The following is an 18,418-nucleotide window of genomic DNA, read 5'->3' as shown; positions in this document are numbered from 1 at the left end:
CTGGTGGCAAGCGGCCTTAGCTCCTCGGCTAACCAGGCCAGCTGGCTGATGCCCACCCTTCAACAGTGAAGCAGCCCCCAGCCCCCCACCCACCCCAGGCCTCCTCTCCACCACCTGCCATCAATGTCGCAATACCCCAAGAGAGCACGCTGGAGTGGATCGCCCCCACCCCCACGGTCACGTCACCCAAGCCGAAATCCTGGTCAGCAGGCATTTTCCAAAATAAAAAAGGGAATTAAAAGGAACTAATCACTACTGCGGATATCTACCCACAGACCATCAGACCCGCCGAATCCTCAGGGCAGCCACGCATCACAATACAACCAGAGGAGAGCCATCACCCCGGAGGAGGCGCGCGGTCACCCCTGAACAGGCAGGGCAGAGGTGGCACTGACAGAAATAGCCTGGAGTGTTCTGCCCCCTCTCCCCTCCAGCTGAATCACATCTCTTAGAAGGATCCGTCCGCCTCGGGCACGAGGGTAAGGATTCACAGTTCTTCAGCTGAGCCAGAAACAAAATCACCTCCTCCCCCCAACAAGGCTGGTCTCAGCTTTGGGGGGCTGCAGGAGCTGTGTGCAGAGCCCAGAATACAGCAAAGAGAAATTGTGCACTGACCTGAATTCCCCAAGCAAACCCTCCTCCAGGGAGGAGACAAAGGGAAATAGGGGAGACGGCAGAGAGGACAGCCCAGAGCTCTGTGGAGCGACCCGTCCCCCACTGTCCTTTGTGCCCACAGACAAAAACTCCCATTCGCTTCCAAGGGTCCTTTTGTGCATTATCTAGCCACAAAGCAAGGAAGCCATCAATGCCCATGGCAGCCAGAGCCCAGCGCTGAGGTCACCCTCTCCGCGAAGAGCCCAGGAGATGCTGCACAATTCACGAGGAGAAAGGTCTACCACTGAGCTGACTTACCGCCACAGAGAGCTTTCCAGAACCTTCCCCATGTCCGCATGGTAGTACTTTGTCAGGATCAAGATCACCTGTGGTATGAACAGAAAGGAAAAGGACATGGGTGGGTTTCAAACTTCTCAGGTACACCCCCCTCCCTCACCCAGCACTCGGGGTGCCTCTTGGGAGAATCCCGAATACAAGTGAACCAGGGGCCTTTGTGCCATAGACTTTGGCGCTTGCTTCTGACAAGGGAAAGAAAGGCAACGAGGAAAGATTGGGCAAAGAAGGAGAGACAGGATCCCCCCCAATGGAGGGGACAGCCCCTCTTCTTACTGAGGATGCGGGGAAGACCTGTGCTGATGAGCCCAGAGCAGAGGGTAGGGGAGTGGGCGAGCCGAATGGGAGCCTAACCAACACCGGAACAGCTGAGACTCGCCCTGGAGGGGCCGTAAAAGAGGGACCCTCACCAGACGCCAGTGCCTCTTACCTGAAATACTAGCTACACGGGAGGCTGAGAACAGAGGATCACAGCTCAAAGCCAGCCAGCCCCACAGGGAAATCTGACTCTTATTACCATTTAACCACAACAGAGGGGGGGGGAATGGAAGTAGAGCTGTGGCTCAAGTGGTAGAATGCCGGTGTTGAGCAAAAGCAGCTCAGGGATCGGGACTAGGCCCCAAGTTCAAGGCCCAAAGAAGGAGCTACAGTAGAATCTACTGAACCTACAGTCAAGCCACTGATTTTCAAGCCCCATTTTTTATTCTTTTACATAGAGAAACCTGCCTTCTTCCTCTTCCTTGTCCTTTTCCTTCTCCTCTTCTTTGTCCTCCCCTTTTTCCTCCTCCTCCTCTACCTCCTCCTCCTCCTCCTCCTCCTCCTCCTCCTCTCCCCCTCTTCTGGAAAAGACCTCCTACATCTTAAGGTAGCCCTCCAGATGGAAGTCCCAGCCAGGGATTTGCACCAACCCATCAGTAGCTAAGAGGCTGCCTCAGTTTCCCTGGGGTCTTACTCTTACTCCCACTTCTCCTAACCCATAATTACTTGGTAGACAGAAAGAACTCAAGACCCCTAGGTGGTCTCCTCATCATTCTGGGATCATCCCCAAACCACCAACCTGCCTAACCCAGGAGAGAAGTCATTCAAACCAGCCCTAGACAACCAAACTGCAGCCAGAGGAATGGAAAGGCTGAGGTTCCAGTGCAGGCGCTGAGCACATGGGTGTGCGGCCCAAGACAGCCTCCCCCACTCTGTAAATGGTTTCTAGGCAGTGGCGCAGGCCCTGGGGCCAGGCTGCCTTGCCCCATCCCAGAGGGGAGGGCAGTTGACAGGCAGTGGGCGGGAGAGGCGGACAGCGGAGACAGCCAGAGGGGGACCATAAATCACCCATCGCACACACACTTTCATTTTGTGGTTAAACTATTCAGCACACACACGGGCCCTGAAGAACAAAGTGGTGCAGAAAAGGCAGCTGTTTAGAAAATGAAAATAAATGTGTTTAAGGGCACTCAAAGGTTTTTCAAAACCAGCCTGTTCACACACACACACACACACCCCAACACGGAAATGAGGATCTGGGAGCCCCGGTGGGAACAAGAGATTGATCCCCAATTACTTCACTAGCCACAGCATTCTCCTGTGCATCAAATTGCATTTTGTCCACCGCCAGTCCCCATTAGAGGCTCCTAACAGGCCGTTGCCATGGAAACCCCGGGAGGTGCCGGGGACGCCCCTGGGCCCTCTGTGTGGCCATTAGCCTGGTTAATTTGGGTCACCACACTGGCATGTCCAGCACTCTGGGCTCTCCCTCCAGGAGAGCAGAACTTTGTGGGCGCCTGGTCTGGGGGTGTCACAGGCTGACTGATGAGGGGTGTCTTTCCCCGGTGATTAGAAGAAGCCAGCAAGGAGGATGGAATGTCAGCCGAGACAATGATTAAAGAAAAAAAGTGAGGCCTTGTCATTCAAGGGGAGATTGGCTCTACCTCGCCTGGAGAACAAAGCCATTTTCTCTTGCCAGCTCAAGGCCTGCCAAAGTCAGAGCCAGACTCCGAAGATGAGAAGGCAGACAGAGTGACAGGCCCGGATGGGCAGGAGACAAGCGTATTTTTAACCTATTGATTTATATTTTATGTCATCTGCTGTCCCCAGGGGAAGTTCTGAGGAACCAGAGCACAACTGCTGGGAAGAATCTCAAAGTCGGTTTTCCTTGCCCCGTCTAGGGTGGAATCAGAGCCTATGGAAGCCCCAGGGATCCGGGGTGGGGCTCTGCCTCCAGCCACCAGGGCGGGATCCCCAGCCTGTAAGCGGGCATCAGGCCCTGCTGGGCTCCGAAGCTGGCATCCGGGGCTGCCTCTGGGAACGCCTGCTGGAGTGGATGAGTTTGGCGTGAGTGATCAAGGCCACTTCCCCCCACGGAGACCCTGGGCCAGCCGCCCCTCACTCTGAATGGGGGGGGGGCTGCAAGTTAAGCCCAGGGCCCCATCTGAGCAGGCAGTCACCAGCGGGCTTCCTTCTGTCCAGAGGACACACTGTCCAGTCTGTGTGGGGCACAGAATTATTCCCCTAACAGGGCTTGATGAGGACTCACGAGCAGGCAGAGCTGGGGCTGTCCTTACTGGGGGCCACAGCAAGGAACTCACTGGAAAGGACTGGAGAAGGCAGATGGCTCAGTGGGTGGCAGGCTGCGGGAAGGACCCTGTGAGGGTCAGAATGTCCAGGTCCTGTGTCTGGCTGCCATGACTAGAAACCTTCCCGCTCACCAAAACCTCAGGTCCTAGGGCGGCTGGCACCCACTGGGCAGAGGCGTGGGTTGTCACCATTAGGCCGAGGGGACATGTGCACTGCAGTGACGCCAAAGAACGAACACACATGATCCGCCTGCCTGTGTCCCAGTCCAGGGCTTGAACCCAGGGAAAGGCACTCTTGCTTGGCTTTTCTCTCAAGGCTGGTGCCCCACTCCACTTCTGATTCCATGACTGATTCATAGGTAAGAATTTCAGATGGGCTTCAAACCACAGTCTCCTGAGTAGCTGTGATTACAGGCGTGAGCCACAGACGTCCACCCAATAAACAAAACCTTGTGGTGTGCCTCCTGGACGCAGAGTCAAGAATGGGCCTTGGGCTTTGCCTTGCCTGAGGCCTGAGCCCCCGGCCCACAGGCTTGCCCAGATGACCACAGCAAGCATGGAGAAGCAAAAGCCAGTGCTGGCTGGGGGGTGGGGGGGCTCTGAGCCCAGGCCAGGCATGGAGTCAGGCTGTGAGGAGGGGTGGATGAATAATGGAGGATAGCAATGGCACCACCGTGATGCTAGGGCTGGGCCCCCCCCAAGTAACTGGGGTCACAGGCGCCAGCCACTGTATCTGCCTACCCGTCTTGCTGCGTGTTTTAAAGCCACCTTCTTCTAATCCACCCCCCCACACACACACTGCAGCTGGACTCGAGCAGCTTTTCCTTGCCTAGCTCAAACCCCCCAGGGGGCAATCTTTCTATCATCAGGGGACAGCTGGCTGACAGGTTCTTAGGATGTCATCTGTCCCTCTGAGTGGCTATGCCTGCTCTGGCAGCAGCCAGGAGATAGAGCAAGACAGGGCCACTTTCTGATGAAAGCTAGCTTGCCTGCGAGCTTCTGTCTGTGTGGACGTGTGCGTGTGCACATACGTGTGCGTGTGCATGGCGTAGGCGCTCTGGCGTGGCAGGGCCAATGTTCTGCTGTGGCCTTTCTCCCTAGTGGGGCTGGCAGGCCAACCCCGGGAGAGCCCGGAAGCTAATGAGGGCATTTGGTGGTTCTACACATACAGGTGAATCTCTGCCCTGAAGCCCAAGGGTGCCTGGGCTGCAGCAATCGCCCCAGCCCCAAGAGGGCCATCTGTCCTGACCCTGCCCTGTGGGGCTTCCAGGGCCTGGAAGGCTGCATCCAGCAGTGCCCGGAGCCTGCCTGGCTCTCACCCCCACTCTCCAACCCTTCGGGTTGTAGGGGTAAGTTGACAGCAGGTTAGAGTTAGGCTTTGGCCAGAGACTCAACGGGAGCCTAGGGCTAGGGCTGGGTTCACTTGTTCCTGCGGATGAAGCACAGAAAGCCTCCTGCCCCCCGGCCCCTCTGCAGGAAAGCTGACACACGTGTCTACTCTGGTTGGCACTCTGGTTGGGTAAAGTAATTTCATCAAAGGATGCAGGCACTCTGTATCTCATGGTACTGTTCTGCTATTGGACATAAAAAGTTTCATTTCTATTTACTTATTTTTGCCGGTCCCAGGGCTTGAACGCAGGGACTAGGCATTGTCCCTGAGCTTTGTTCTCCTCAAGGCCAGCACCCTACCGCTTGAGCCACAGCACCACTTCTGGCTTTTTCCTCTTTATGTGGAACTGAGGAATCGAACCAGGGCTCCGTGCATGCTGAGCAAACACTCGACCATGAAGCCACACTCCCAGCCTGAGAAAGTTATTTTTAAAAAGATAGACTCGAATCTAGAGCGAATCGTGTAGAGTGAGACAAGTCAAGACCTAAGGAACAAAAGGCGCATGGTATCCCTAATATGTGGCTATTAAATCCAAAGAGTACAAGAGCGAGGACTCAATAGCTGCATCCCCAAAGCTATGGACATGGTAATAGAAATACAAACATCACTATATAGACATAAAAACCTCTGACTCTATAGACATAGTGTTTTATTTCATAAATTAATATGTTTCTATGACATACAAACCCTTAGCCTAATTTTGATTAAGTTCTAAATACTAAGTCCCAGTGATTATAGAGATTCCCTCCTTGAACACTTGTTTGTTAAACTTGTCATTTAAAATATGATGTAAAAATCAACGTTAATAAATTCTTTAATAAAAAAAAAGACTCGAGAGGCACACCAGGTAGATGCAAAAACCAAAAACGGTCTGAACAGACGTGGGCTTCTGCTCTCACGTGCCAGGCTCATAAAAGAAAGAAAGGGGGAAAAGAACACCCCGTGGACCCCACACGGCCTTAGACCCGGGGTCCTGCTGGCCAGTGGCCATGGCCTTTCATGATGTCGCCAGGGAGGCCAAGGTGAAAACAAGTCCCTGTCCCCAAAGCCAGATCCCGAGGGTCACACCACAGCGGGGCAGCGGACTCATTACCGGGAGTGGTTGGGCCGGGGGGTTCTGGGGGGACATTTCCAGTAGGAGTGGGAGCACATGGTGGGGCCTCCAGCTCCCCTCACGCCTCCTGACTGAAGCGAGATCAAAGCTCACTGTGCGGGCGCGCGCGCGCGCGTGTGTGTGTGTCTGTGTCTGTGTGTGTGTCTGTGTGTCTGTGTGTCTGTGGGTGTGTGTGTGTGTTGTAGGGGAGGGTGGCAGTGTTGGGGATACAGTCCAGGGCCTGGTCCATCCTGGCCAAGTCTGCTTCCACTGAGTGATACCCCAATCTGTTTCCGTTGTATTTTGAGTCGTGGTTTTGCTCAGTTGCCCAGCTGGTCTTCAATGAGTGTCCTCCTCCCTGGGCCTCCTGAGCGGCTGGAATCACAGGCGTGCACCCCACACCTGCTGTGTCACGGGTCTCACACTGCGCAGCGGGGAGCGCCAGCCAGCCCAGCCCTGGAGTGCTCACGAAGGCCGGGGTAAACATCGACCTTCACCCCAATTAACATAAAAGAGCGGGACAGATGGCGGAAAATTGACCTCCCTCCGGAACCAATGCCTCTCCTGCACGCGTCTCTGCCGTGACTGATGACAGGTTCCGAGCTGCCCTCCTTCACGCTGGGCATGGGCACCGCAGAGGCTCACAGGCCTCCAGGGCCCGGGTACCCGGCAGCAGCTGCCCACCGGACAGTGCCTGTGGTTACAGACAGGAGCCTCTGCACGGGCGTCTGTGGGTCCCGCCCTGGAGGTCAGCTGTAGTCCAGGCCACACTGGGGGCTGCCCGGAGCTGATTTCTCTGCACCCCACCCTGGGTGAGTTCACTTTGAACTGAACAGCCTGGGGGAGGTCCTGGGGAGACCTCCTTCAATTCTGCACAAGGACAGGCTACAGCTTCCATTCCCAACACCAGCAAAGCCAAGTGCCCTTGCTCCTCTGAAAGCCTTATCCTACCACAGCACTACCACACCAAGGAGCCCCAGAAGAGCAGGCCAGGTAAGAAAGGCCACCCCAGTCCAAGCAGGTGCCACCCGGAGTCCTTATCGGGCTCAAAGGGACCTCCTGTCCTGTCCTGTCTTTGTAGCAAGCATTCAGCAAAGGCTGTGGAGTGAATGGAAGGATGGATGGATGGATGGATGGATAGATGGATGGGTGGGTGGGTGGATGGGTGTGCGATGGATCGATAGGTAGATGGATGATGAATGGATGATATATGATGGATGGTAGTAAATGGTTGGATGATGGGTGAATTAATGATAGGTGGATGAAGGATGAGTGGATGGATGGATAGATGAATAGATGTCAATGGATGAATGATGGATGTCAATGGATGGATGGAAGAAGGACGGATGGATGGATGGATGATGGGTGGATGGATGGATGGAGAGATAGATGGGTATATAGATGTCAATGGATGGATGGATGATGGATGAAAGGATTCATGGATGGATAGATGTCAGTGGATGGATGGATGGATGGATGATGGGTGGATGGAGAGATAGATGGGTATATAGATGTCAATGGATGGATGGACGATGGATGGCGGGGTGAATGGATTGGTAGATGGATGGATGGATGGATGGATGGATAGATGTCAGTGGATGGATAGATGGATAATGGATGGCTGGATGAATAGATTCATGGATGGAGAGATGTCGATGGATGGATGAGTGGATGATGGGTGAGGGATGGATGATAGGTAGATGGATGATGGATGAGTAGCTGACGGATGGATGAATAAGTGGGTGTCAATGAAAGGATGAATGAATGGAGGAACAGATACACACATGCATAGATAAGGCATGAGAGACAGATGGATGGACAGACAGATGGACAGCCACCATGAGCAGGCCCCTCCCTTTCACACTTATTCCCTCTGCCCCTTCCTCCACTGCACATGCCATCCAAGGACTCTCCACAGGACTGTCAGGTAAAGGCTTCTGGGCCCGCCTCCCCCCTCCAGCCAGGACGTGCTTTCTCTGGGGTGTGTGGACTACGTCGTGTCTCCATGAGCTACATCCACCCACAGCCCGGTCTTGCTTGGGAAGAAGCGTCTCTAGGGTTTCAAGCTGCAAGCATCCTGAAACAGGCCCAGGGTCCCTGTCCACCGAGCAGAACACACAGGGAGATGCAGGCAGAGACCGGAGCAAGGCTGGGCCAGACCCAGAACTGGAAGGCCCGCCTGTTGTTTAAGCCCTTGTCTGTGACTCGTTGCCACGTGACCACCCAGGTACAGGACAGGAACTGGAGATCTAGAGACACCACTGGTTCCTCCCAGACTCCGAATATGGAGGACGCAGTGGAGGGGGGCACCAGAGGCCCCTCCTGCCCCCGTCCTGGGCTCTGCCTCAGGAAATGCTGGGCTCCAGGGCTGGGCTCCCCAGAGCACACAAAACGCCCCCCCAACCCCTCAGACACCTGTCACAGGCTCCAAGCCAGCATCTAAAGAAAGGAAACGGGAGAAGACGCTGGGAAAGGGCTCCATAAATCAAAATCAGTCGGCAGAAAATAAATGTATGAGTGTTACTGATCTGTGGAAAATTGCATTTCTACATCAAGTCTGTTCAAGGGATAATGTGTATTTTAGGAGGTGGGTCCCCACAGACTCTCCCACCCCAGGCAACCTCAAGAACTATTCTTTACTCCCCATTTCTCACGCCCCGATTGAATTTGAATTTCCCCCATCATTCCTTTTTAATAGTCACTGTAGGGGAAATTACTAATCAAATTACAAGGCCCCCTCCCCGCCCCCGTTGCTCTTTGAGAGGGCGCTGTCGTGCTCACACCCAGAGGCTGACGCGTCACAGATATCACTGTGGCAATGAGAGGAACTGGGTGAGAAGCGAACCGGGCATCCCCTGCAGATGGGCGGAAACCACGGGCCCTGCTCTCAGACCTGAACCCCGCTCCCCAGCGCCCAGCCCTCCCTCTCTCTTCATTCATCGATTCACAGCGGTACTTGTTACAGCAGCAGAAAGCTGCAGTCAGTGTGCATGACCAACAATGCCTGGAAAGCAACTGCAGAACCCAACAGCAAGCGGCCGGTGGCTCATGCCTGTAGTCCTAGCTACTCAGGGGACTGAGATCCGAACCACTCACAAACCGCAAGTGGAGCTGTGGCTCCAAGTGGTAGAGCTCTGGCCTTGAGCAAAAGAACTCACGGTGTTCAGGCCCTGAGTTCAAGCTCCATGAATAACCAGAAAACAAAACCAACCAACCAAACAACAACAAAAAACAACAGCAACATTGACACAGACCCAGGGCTGAGGGCAAAAAGCCAGGAGAGGCCAGAGTGCGGCTGGCCCAGCGATGTGGTCAGGAGAGACGTGCTGCCTCTGCCAGCCTCCAGGGTCATCAGATGACCTCCGGGCCATCTCCAGCCCTGGGAGTCCCCACTCTGTTCACTGCCTGCCACATACACCCAATGGCCCGGGCACCAAGGAGCAGCACAGCCAGCCCTGGCCCCTGCGGTTTCAGCCGGAAGCCAGGGATGGTATCACAAGTTGCCCATGAAAGCCCCTGTTTAAACCTATGCCCTATGGGACCCCGTGCAGGATCCACACAGCGGTAACCGCTCTGACACAGAGCTGCGGGCTGCATGGAGGCCCGTGGTGCCCCCGCCCCCGGGCCCAGGCTAACTTTGAGAGCAGCAGTGCCAGCCCTGGCCCTGGCCTGAGCTTCCTGGCAGGCACATGGCTGTATCGAGGCCCTCTCAGTGAGGCTGTGCCTGTCACTCCAGGGGAGGGGGCCCTGGGGACCAGGACACAGAGGGTAGTCACAGCATTCAGCGAAGTGGCAGGCCCTGGGGACCAGGACAAGTCTTCTAATCTGTCCCTGGTGGGGCCTGGAAGAGAGGATGTGGGTGGGGGGATATTGAGGAGGGAAACCAGGACCATTCATTCATGCTCTGAGTGTCTGGGACTGAGCACTTTAAGGAGAGCATTTTTTGAAGCAACATTTGGTGGTCTCTGTGCTGTCTCCTGTGTGTCTTCTCGGCATGCCATGGCCTGCGGGGATGCAGGCTTGCAGAGGGCCCTGGGATAAAGCCTGTAAACCGAGCAGCCAGTATTTACTGAGACCTTCACTTCTGCCTTGGAGAAAAAACAAATTCAAAGCTCTGGAAGGTTCCACGTCCTCTGGCTTCAGGACTGTGGGCACCTCCCCCTCCTACCATCTCTCTGCAGAGCTTGCTGGATCTTTCTCCTCACCCAGCCACCTGAGCTCTGCCAGGCCGAGCACACTGGCTGCATCTGCACTCCTGGTGGCACTACCTTCACCCACACCCCTGGCCTCCTTCCAGTAAGTACCAGAGAAGGAAGCTAGACTCCACCTGTGAGGGATTCTGGAAGAATCCTTCTGCTCATGTGCTTGTGCTTTCACATGCTCAGCACGCTTTGCATGCAAGGCAAGGGGTCTACTGTTGAGCCATACCCCAGGGAGTGAGGAGAGCCAGCACGAAGCCAGCTCCCCCACCCACACCCCTGCTCAGGACCCGGGGGCCGCAGGGTCTCATGATGGCCTCACACTTCTGTCTCCGCTGGGTCTGAGCCATGCACAGTGACACAGATGAAACGAAAGGAATCAAAGGGATGGGCTAAGAAGCTCCTCTGCTGCCTGTCTCAGCCAATGCCAACTACAAATGTCAAGCTGGACGGAGAGGCGGGAAGAGGGAATTTGGCCTTTCTGCTAACAGAGCCACAGAACAAGCCCAAGATGGGGTTGGCAGACCTGGGATACCGTTCAGTTCTCAGGGTTTCTGGCTGTGTCGAGTGACAGAGATGGATGGCAGGACTTGCCAGGGGTAAGCAGAGCCCAGCAGCCCCTGGGGAGGACAGAGGCACCCAGAAAGCAGCGTGCCCTAGACCAGGGAAGTCCAGTGCTGGTCAGAGACAGAGACTCATGTGGTGACGTGGTCCTTTTCCACACTTTGTTGAACACACATCTGCCATCAGTAAGTGTGGCCCTCAACCCTCCCCTCAAGACAGACCAGGCCCCAGCTCAGAGCTGAGATGGCGCAGGCCCTGCTCTGTGAACACACAAGAGAAACGTGATTTGTGAAGAAGAGGAAACGACAGGAGGGTTAGGTTTCTAGATCAGAAAAAAAGAAAGAAAACCGAAACACACACACACACACACACACACACTCCATGTCTGAAATCTGATTTATGAGGCTCTCCCCAGGGCACACGCCACACCTCTTCCTGGAAAGAATTCTGCCAGGACCCAGCATCTGGCCACCTGGAACCCTGAGAACGGCAAGCAGAGCCCCCCCGGAAGGAGGGACTGACCCGGCAAATCAGGCGTCCACGAAAACTCCCTCAGCTCCACCTCAGGCCAGCTCTCTACTCCAGCTGTGGCCGAGCGCTCTGCCACGCGGGTCAGGGGGTCTCCACCGCCCCACACCGCTGAATACAGAGCCATCTCCATCAATGCGACAGAGACAAAAAACCTGGCTTCAGAGCCCTGCCTAAAATTAATAGTGATGAAGAGTTAATGACAGAGCAAATTTGGCAGAACTATGTCAACACGCATCACGATGTGGTCTCCGCTTTCAGAAGGAGCCCGAGTGATGAATGTCTGCCGGGATCCAGCTGGGCACGAGATGGAGCGGCTTTGTGATGCCCCTGCCCCAGCGGCCAGCCCTTGGCACGAGTCTGATCTGTCAGCCCCATCTCCTGCCAGCTCGGGGGTGGGGCTGGCAGCCACCTGACAGCTGTCAAAGCTGCACTGTGTGTTCATGTGCACTCTTTCTTCCTAATAACCAGCCTGGAATGACCCCAGCCAGGCACCGAGGCCATCCACTGCAGCAGAACCGCTCCACCCAGTCAACAAACACAGAGCACCGAGAGAAAAGACAGTGACCTGAGAAACCACTCCTGGCCCAGGACAGGCTGCAAACCCTGCCCTCCTTCTCCACAGGACCCTGAACGTGTCTGTCTGTCTGTCTGTCCATTTCTTCCTCATGGAGCACACAGCCCACCTCCACAGCCCCAGGCTTTGTGCAGAGCCGATCGGCCTGGGTGGCTGGCACACACCAGGCAGCCGGGCATGGCACTTCCCGCACGGAAGCACATCTAGAACTTGCAAAAACAGACATGCTCACCTAAGTTCTTCAGGTCACCCAATGCTTAGAGAGGTAGGCCACGTGCACAGATGCCAAGGGCGGCACAGGAACAGTGGCTTGAGTAGGCTGGAGCTGTGGGACCCCCCCATGAGACCCCAACAGAAGGCCCCAGCAGCCTCTCCAGGGTCACAGAGTGCATGGACGTCTGTGGCCCCATGCCCTGGTGTGCTTGTCTCTGCTGGTTACCTGGGTGGCATCCTGGGAAAGGTGGCATAGTAGAAAATAGATTGGAAATGGGGGGGGGGCGGAGGGAGGAGGAGAGCCGGGAGAGGGCTGGGGAGCTGCACACCCCATTGGTGCACGAGGCTGTCTCCCAACTCGACCAAAACTGGCTGTACTTGAAAGGGTTCGTGTTGGTCACTCTGTCATCCTAGCTACTCTGGAGGCTGGGATCTCAGGTCACAGTTTGAAGCCAGCCCAGGCAGAAAAGTCCAAGAGCCTCCCATGAACTGCCCAAAACCTAGAAGTGGAGCTGGGGCTCATGGGGTAGAGTGCTAGCCTTGAACCCCAAAGCTCAGAGACAGGGTCAGGCCCTGAATTCAAGTCTCAGTATTAGTATATAATACAATACAATAAAATAAACCTAATCATTACGATTGCACCCAGCCACTGTCTTACAAACACCAGCTTATAAACAACAGATTCCCACATATCCTCTCACGTCTCCTGCCCAGGGAAGTCCCAGAGCCAACCAAACAGGGGCTAGTTGTGTCTGTGTAGACACGCTTCCACGCCATGTCCAGACTGGAAGCTCAAATCCACACACCCTGTCTCCTCTGGTCCCCCCAGCACAGACGTGCCCACCCCTGCCCTTTGCCAGGCCTGAGAAGCTCCCCCACCATGCCCACCCAACCCACCGGCCTGTAGTGCCTGGTCCCTGCTTCTGTCACCATTGCAAGGGCCCTGTGCTGGCTCCCACATGTGCTGTCCAAGGCTCTGTGGCTCTCACGGGGCCCTGGACCGGCTCCGGCATGTGGGCCCAGAGGGTCTGTGGCTCACACAGGACCCTGTACCAGCTCCAGGCTGTTCCTGGAGCTTGGTGCCCACTCTGTGTGGCCCACGGCTGTGCCCGATGGCCGCCTGGCAATTCAGCTCATCTACAAGTCATTAAAACTTTCAGTTGCCAAGCCCGGGGTGTGCCACAAAGGACCCCACACCTCCCACACAGGCACAGCGTGGACACTGCTCGTGGCTGCAGGACCACCCGGGCCCTGAGAGCAAGAGGGACCCCACGCTGGGACTCGATTCACGTGTGCAGGGCTCTGGAGGCAGAGCGGGGTGGGGCATGAGACCTACATGTGAAATGGTAAATTCTAAACCCCACCAAACTGCCATCGCCATGGAAACCAGGCGAGTGCGGCAGGTCCCCAGGAGGGCAGAGCAGAGCTGCTAAGACACATTTGGGGCTGCAGAGTGGGTGATCTGCCTTCACACTGGACACGAGACCTGAAGGGGCCATGGCGCCCCCACTGCCACCAGTGGGAGGACGAAGCAGGGGCCCTGGGTTCCGTACAAACACCAACCCCATGCACTGCCCGCCTGGGTCCAGATGGCTACAAAGGTCTGGCCTGGCCTGTGCAGCTCTCAGAGCCAGGAGGCAAAGTCCGGGCTGCCAGGCTGACAGAGGCAGGGACAGGAGCGCTGCAAAGCCAGCCACAGCTGCCTCGGAAACAGGCCAGCGCCAGCTTCCAGGTGGGCAGAGGCGGAACAGAGGAAGCAAAGCTAGCAGGAAGAGGAAGTAACAGGCCGAGACATTTGAGAGACCAAGGGCAACGATGGCACAATCCACACACAGGGAGACAGAGACCCTCCACCCACCACCTCCCCCAGGCCCGGCGCCTCTGCTCTCTGCCCGGGCTCACACCACGGCAGAGGCCTTGTCCGGTCTGGTCCCCCGCAGGGTCTGGGCCTCTGTGCACACAGCCTCTGCAGGAAGGGGAAAGGGACAGAACCCCAGCACATCCTGGGCAGCCGGCAGGGATGCTGCCCGGGACTCCCCAGCTCTGCCACACACGAACCGAGCTGGCCTTCCTCACCCTGCCTGCGAGCCTCCTTCTGACGAGGACATAGAGGCTCGGAGAGGAGAATTAATTTACCCAAGGTAACGCAGCAGCTCTGCTTGCTGCCTTCTGGACGGAGAGGGAAGGGGAGGGAGGGAAAGGGAGTGGGTGGGGAGGAAAGGGTAGAAATGCCTTAAAACTAAGAACCAGGTATGGGTGGCTCCTTGCCTGTCATCACAGCTTCTCAAGAAACTGAGATCTGAGGATCAAGGTTCAAAGCCAGGCAGGGCAGAAAAGCCTATGAGCCCCCTATCTCCAACAAATCATCAAAAAGCCAAAAGTAGAGCTGTGGCTTTCGTGGTAGATACCAGCCTTCAGCACAAAAACTAAAGGACAGTGACCAAGCAAGCCAGCGCCAGCTGCTCCCAGTGCCTCTGTTTCCCCATCCGCGCACCCTCCCTCCCCCTCCCCCCATGGCTGAGCTGCCCTCTCCTCGAGGCCTCCTGCCTCCAGGAGAGGCCCGTGTGGTTTGGGGCCTCTGCCAATGCCTCCGTGATGCCTGGAGGACGTTCGTTTTAGTCTTGCAGTGCTGGTGATGGTGGTGGTGGTGGAGGGAATGATTATGTGGTGGTGGTGGTTATAATGGCACCAGCCAGGTGAGACCAGGGCACTTAGGTCCTAAAGCCATTTGAGCCCCTAGAAAAAAGGTGAGAGACCCCCAGCCCAGACCCCAGGCCCAGCTCTGGCTTGGTGCCAGGCCATCCCGGGGCCACTCTGGAGGGACCCACAGCAGGGCTAGCACTCTGGCTACTGGCCTGCGCCTCTCCTCTTCCTTTGCCAGTATGTAGACTTCAGCGCCATAAAGGCCTCCCCACAGCCAGGCCCCCCCGACTCCCGCGGCCCACCAGAGCCTATGTCCTGTGGTGTTGGATTCAGATAAGCAGCTTCTGTTTGCCCCCCTTTCAATAGAATGTGATTCACAATCACTGCCTCCCCGAGATTCCAATGGCAGGGGCGGGGGCGCAGGCGCTGCAGGTCCAGTCTGTGTACGGCAGCTGAAGAAGACGCGGGTGCCCCCCCCCCGAATGGTGCTGCTAATGTGGGTGACAGCTGTGGGCTTTATCTTCATCCCCAGAGCTGGCCCCCGCCAGCTGGGAGGGGCGGGGAGAGTGGTCGTGGGGCTCATGGGCTCCGTTCCCAAGTCACCACGTGGACAATATTTCCACGAGGAAACTCCTGGTCGACCAGGGCCGTTAGACTCTGCCTGGCGTCCACACAGCACAATTAGGCATAATGAGGTTACCTCCAAATTATGTATTTGTTCACTAAATAATGAAGCGTCGGATGGGGACGAGGCCTGGGAAGAGCTGGATGCTCCTGGGGGAGGGGCATGGCTGCCCACGAGCTCGCCAAGGAGCTCAGAGCTGCTGAGAGTCCAAGCCAGAGACCTCGGGGAGGGGCCGGGGAGGGAACTGCGGGGCCAGGATTTCAGTAAACGATGCATCCAAGACGGGCCCCTGTCATTCTAGCTGCTTGGGAGACGGAGTTCTGAGGGTCAGGGTGCAAAGCCAGTCAAGGCAGGAGGCTCTGTAAGACTCTTGGTTCCAACTGACCTCGCCAAGGCTGGAAGTGCAGCTCTGGCTCAAGTGGCAGAGCACCAGCAGCGAGTGTCATAGAGTCCTGTGGAGAGGAAGAGGCTGCCAGAGGCCTGAGGACCAAAGGACAAGAGAAAAGAAAGCCAAGGCAGAGGACAGATCACAGATCCCAACCCTGGCCAGCGAAATCACAATCGAACAGAACTCTGACCTCTCGACTCTGGGCTCCGCCCAGGTCTGTGATGGCCTCAGCAAGGGCATTTCTGCCAGTACCAGCCAAGTGCCTCGCACAGCACTGTGGACTCCAGGTTCTGGCCCCTATGCCCACAACCAGGACGGGAAGGCAGGCCCAGGCCCCTGCCGGGTTAGTGTCAGGCCTCCTTTCCTGCCCGGTCCAGCTGGGAAATCTAGAACATGCCCCCTCTCGGAGCCTCAGTTTCCCTGTCTATAAATGAGAGGGACACTTCCGTATCCCAGCGTAGCACTACTCCGATGGCTTGAGCGAGTGGGGACAGCGCTGCGGACTGCCGGGTAGTATTTACTACCCCATCAATGGTGGGAGCAGGGAGTATTCCAGCCTCACAGGCGTGGACTAAAGGATTAAACATGACGGGGGCTGGGAATGTGGCCAGTGGTCGAGTGCTTGCCTAGCAGGCACGAAGACCCGTGTTCAATTCCTTGGTACCACAGACGTAGAAAAAGCTGGAAGTGATTTGTAAGGAAATGGAAAGACTCAGAAAAAATCATATTAAGTGAAGTAAGCCAGACTCAAAGGAACATAGGCTCAGTGGTTTCCATCATTTGTCATAATCAGTAGAAACCTTGGGCTCTCCTAGCAGAGATTTACAATAGAACAAAATCTAGATACATAAGGTCATATAGGATGAGGCTAAATGAAAGGATCTCTAGGATATAGAAACAAAAGCCATATAATGAATGATTGTTGTCCTTAATGTACTATGTGATCTCTCATCTCTTTAGCTGTCCCTTGGTTATCTCATATTGTTACAGTATCTCACCTTGTTTTCTGATATATTGTATGTATGCGAATTTGGTTATTTGAAATTGGATAGGAAAGGGAGGAAAACAAGATTAGGGGCGGGGGTGGGGGGAGGGAAATGGGGACCAAGACATGAGAAAGCGTATCAATATATGTGAAGTAATGCACCTTCCCTCTGGTGAGTATGATGTAACCATTCTATTAATTACAATAATAATATATGAAAAATAATGTTTAATCATGAGCTTTTAAAATAAACATTGTATTTGGAAGAAAAAAGAAAAAAAAAGGAAAAGCCAGAAGTGGTGCTGAGGCTCAAGTGGTAGAGCACGAGCCTTGAGAAAGTCCAAGGACAGTGCTCAGGCCCTGAGCCAAAAGCCCAGGACTGGCAAACACACACACACACACACACACACACACACACACACACACACACACACACACACACCCCTTAGAATGGACTGTGCACTTCAGTGCACTGACCCCGGCAGGCCAGCTCTCAGGCAGCCTTCTCCCCACACCACAGTCTGTGGTGCCGACGCCCAGCCCTTCCTGCACGCACAGCAGGGACAGACTTCCGTTTGCCCTGAGTGGGCTCTCCTCGCCTGCGCTTGCACACAGCAGACACTGCCAGCCCCTGCAGACACCATGCCGACGCTGGGATCGCAGCCTCTCAGCAGCGACTGCCTCCAGGGCCGGTCTGCATTCTCCAGGGGAAAGAGCTATTTATTTCCAGTCCTGTTCACCTGCCTTTAATCCCCACTGCTACATCTCCATGCATGCCTGGCCGTGGGTCAGAACACCCCCAGCGGGAGAATGCATCAATCCCAGGACAGCAGAGGTCAAGGCCAGCGCACAGCCCAAGGCTGTGGCGTCTCCAGCAGGGCCTTTATGTGAATGCGTGAACACTGAGGAGGAGCAGAGGAGGTATTTTCAGATCCTGTCACCGCCCCTATAATGCCAATGAAACCTGCCCTGGCTGCCCTGGCACCCGTCCTCAGTGGGTCTTCTATGAACAACCAGCACGGGGTGCCCGGCCTCCGAAAGACTCTGCTTTTCTTGCTGGAGGTGGCCACGAGCTCACAGGGCTGCCAGGATTGGAGTTCCGATCAGTCAAACCCAAGAATCTGCACCTTCCCCAGAGCTGCCAGGGGCCATGCGCAGCCGTGCCTCTGACACAGAAAGGCCCGTAGGAAAGCGGAGAGGACTCGGGGGATCAGGTCTGGTGTGGCTGGATTTGCAGCGCCTCAGGAAAACCCTGCGGTGCAGACTCGAGGCAGGAGCGCCCACTCCCCATAGCTCCTAACAATTACAAGCTGAGCTTCATCCTTGAGAATCCACCCGGGATCAGAACAGGGCCTGCATGTGGAGATGGGGTCTTTGAGGAAGCCGTTATGTCATCAGGGGGGCTCTCGGGGTGACCCTTGCCCAGGCGGCGGCACCCTGGTCGTGAATCCCGTATCTTAAGATGCTTGGGGCCCTAGGCAAGGCAGGGAGCTGGCCACCCTCCTGCACCTCCCAAGGGAAACAGGGTGCCGGTAAACATGACATGTTGTACACTGATGAGGGCAAAGGACAAACATCCCTATGGGTGCCACAGTCCCTGGGCCTCCCTACCCCAGGGTCTTAAGTAGCCACCTCCTGAGTCAATGACCCTCAATTCCTGAGCAAATGTCAACCCTGTCCCCTGCTGGTCTGAGCCTA

At 55.8% G+C, this 18,418-nt stretch overlaps 1 protein-coding gene across 1 annotated transcript in view; it reads right to left on the bottom strand.

Moving 5' to 3' along the window:
* Sorcs2 (sortilin related VPS10 domain containing receptor 2) overlaps positions 1–18,418 on the bottom strand; it is a 241,080-nt gene that overhangs the window by 147,637 nt on the left and 75,025 nt on the right. The window contains exon 2 of the mRNA XM_090343870.1: positions 913–980. Coding sequence (XP_090199996.1) covers positions 913–980 — 68 coding nt within the window. The remainder of the gene's footprint in view (positions 1–912; positions 981–18,418) is intronic.

The sequence above is a fragment of the Megascapheus bottae genome, chromosome 13 (genome assembly GCF_031878675.1).
Source record: "Megascapheus bottae isolate mThoBot1 chromosome 13, mThoBot2.hap1, whole genome shotgun sequence".
NCBI lineage: Eukaryota > Metazoa > Chordata > Mammalia > Rodentia > Geomyidae > Megascapheus > Megascapheus bottae.
The sequence above is the reverse complement of the archived record's forward strand: the minus strand, read 5'-3'. Positions and strand labels throughout refer to the sequence as shown.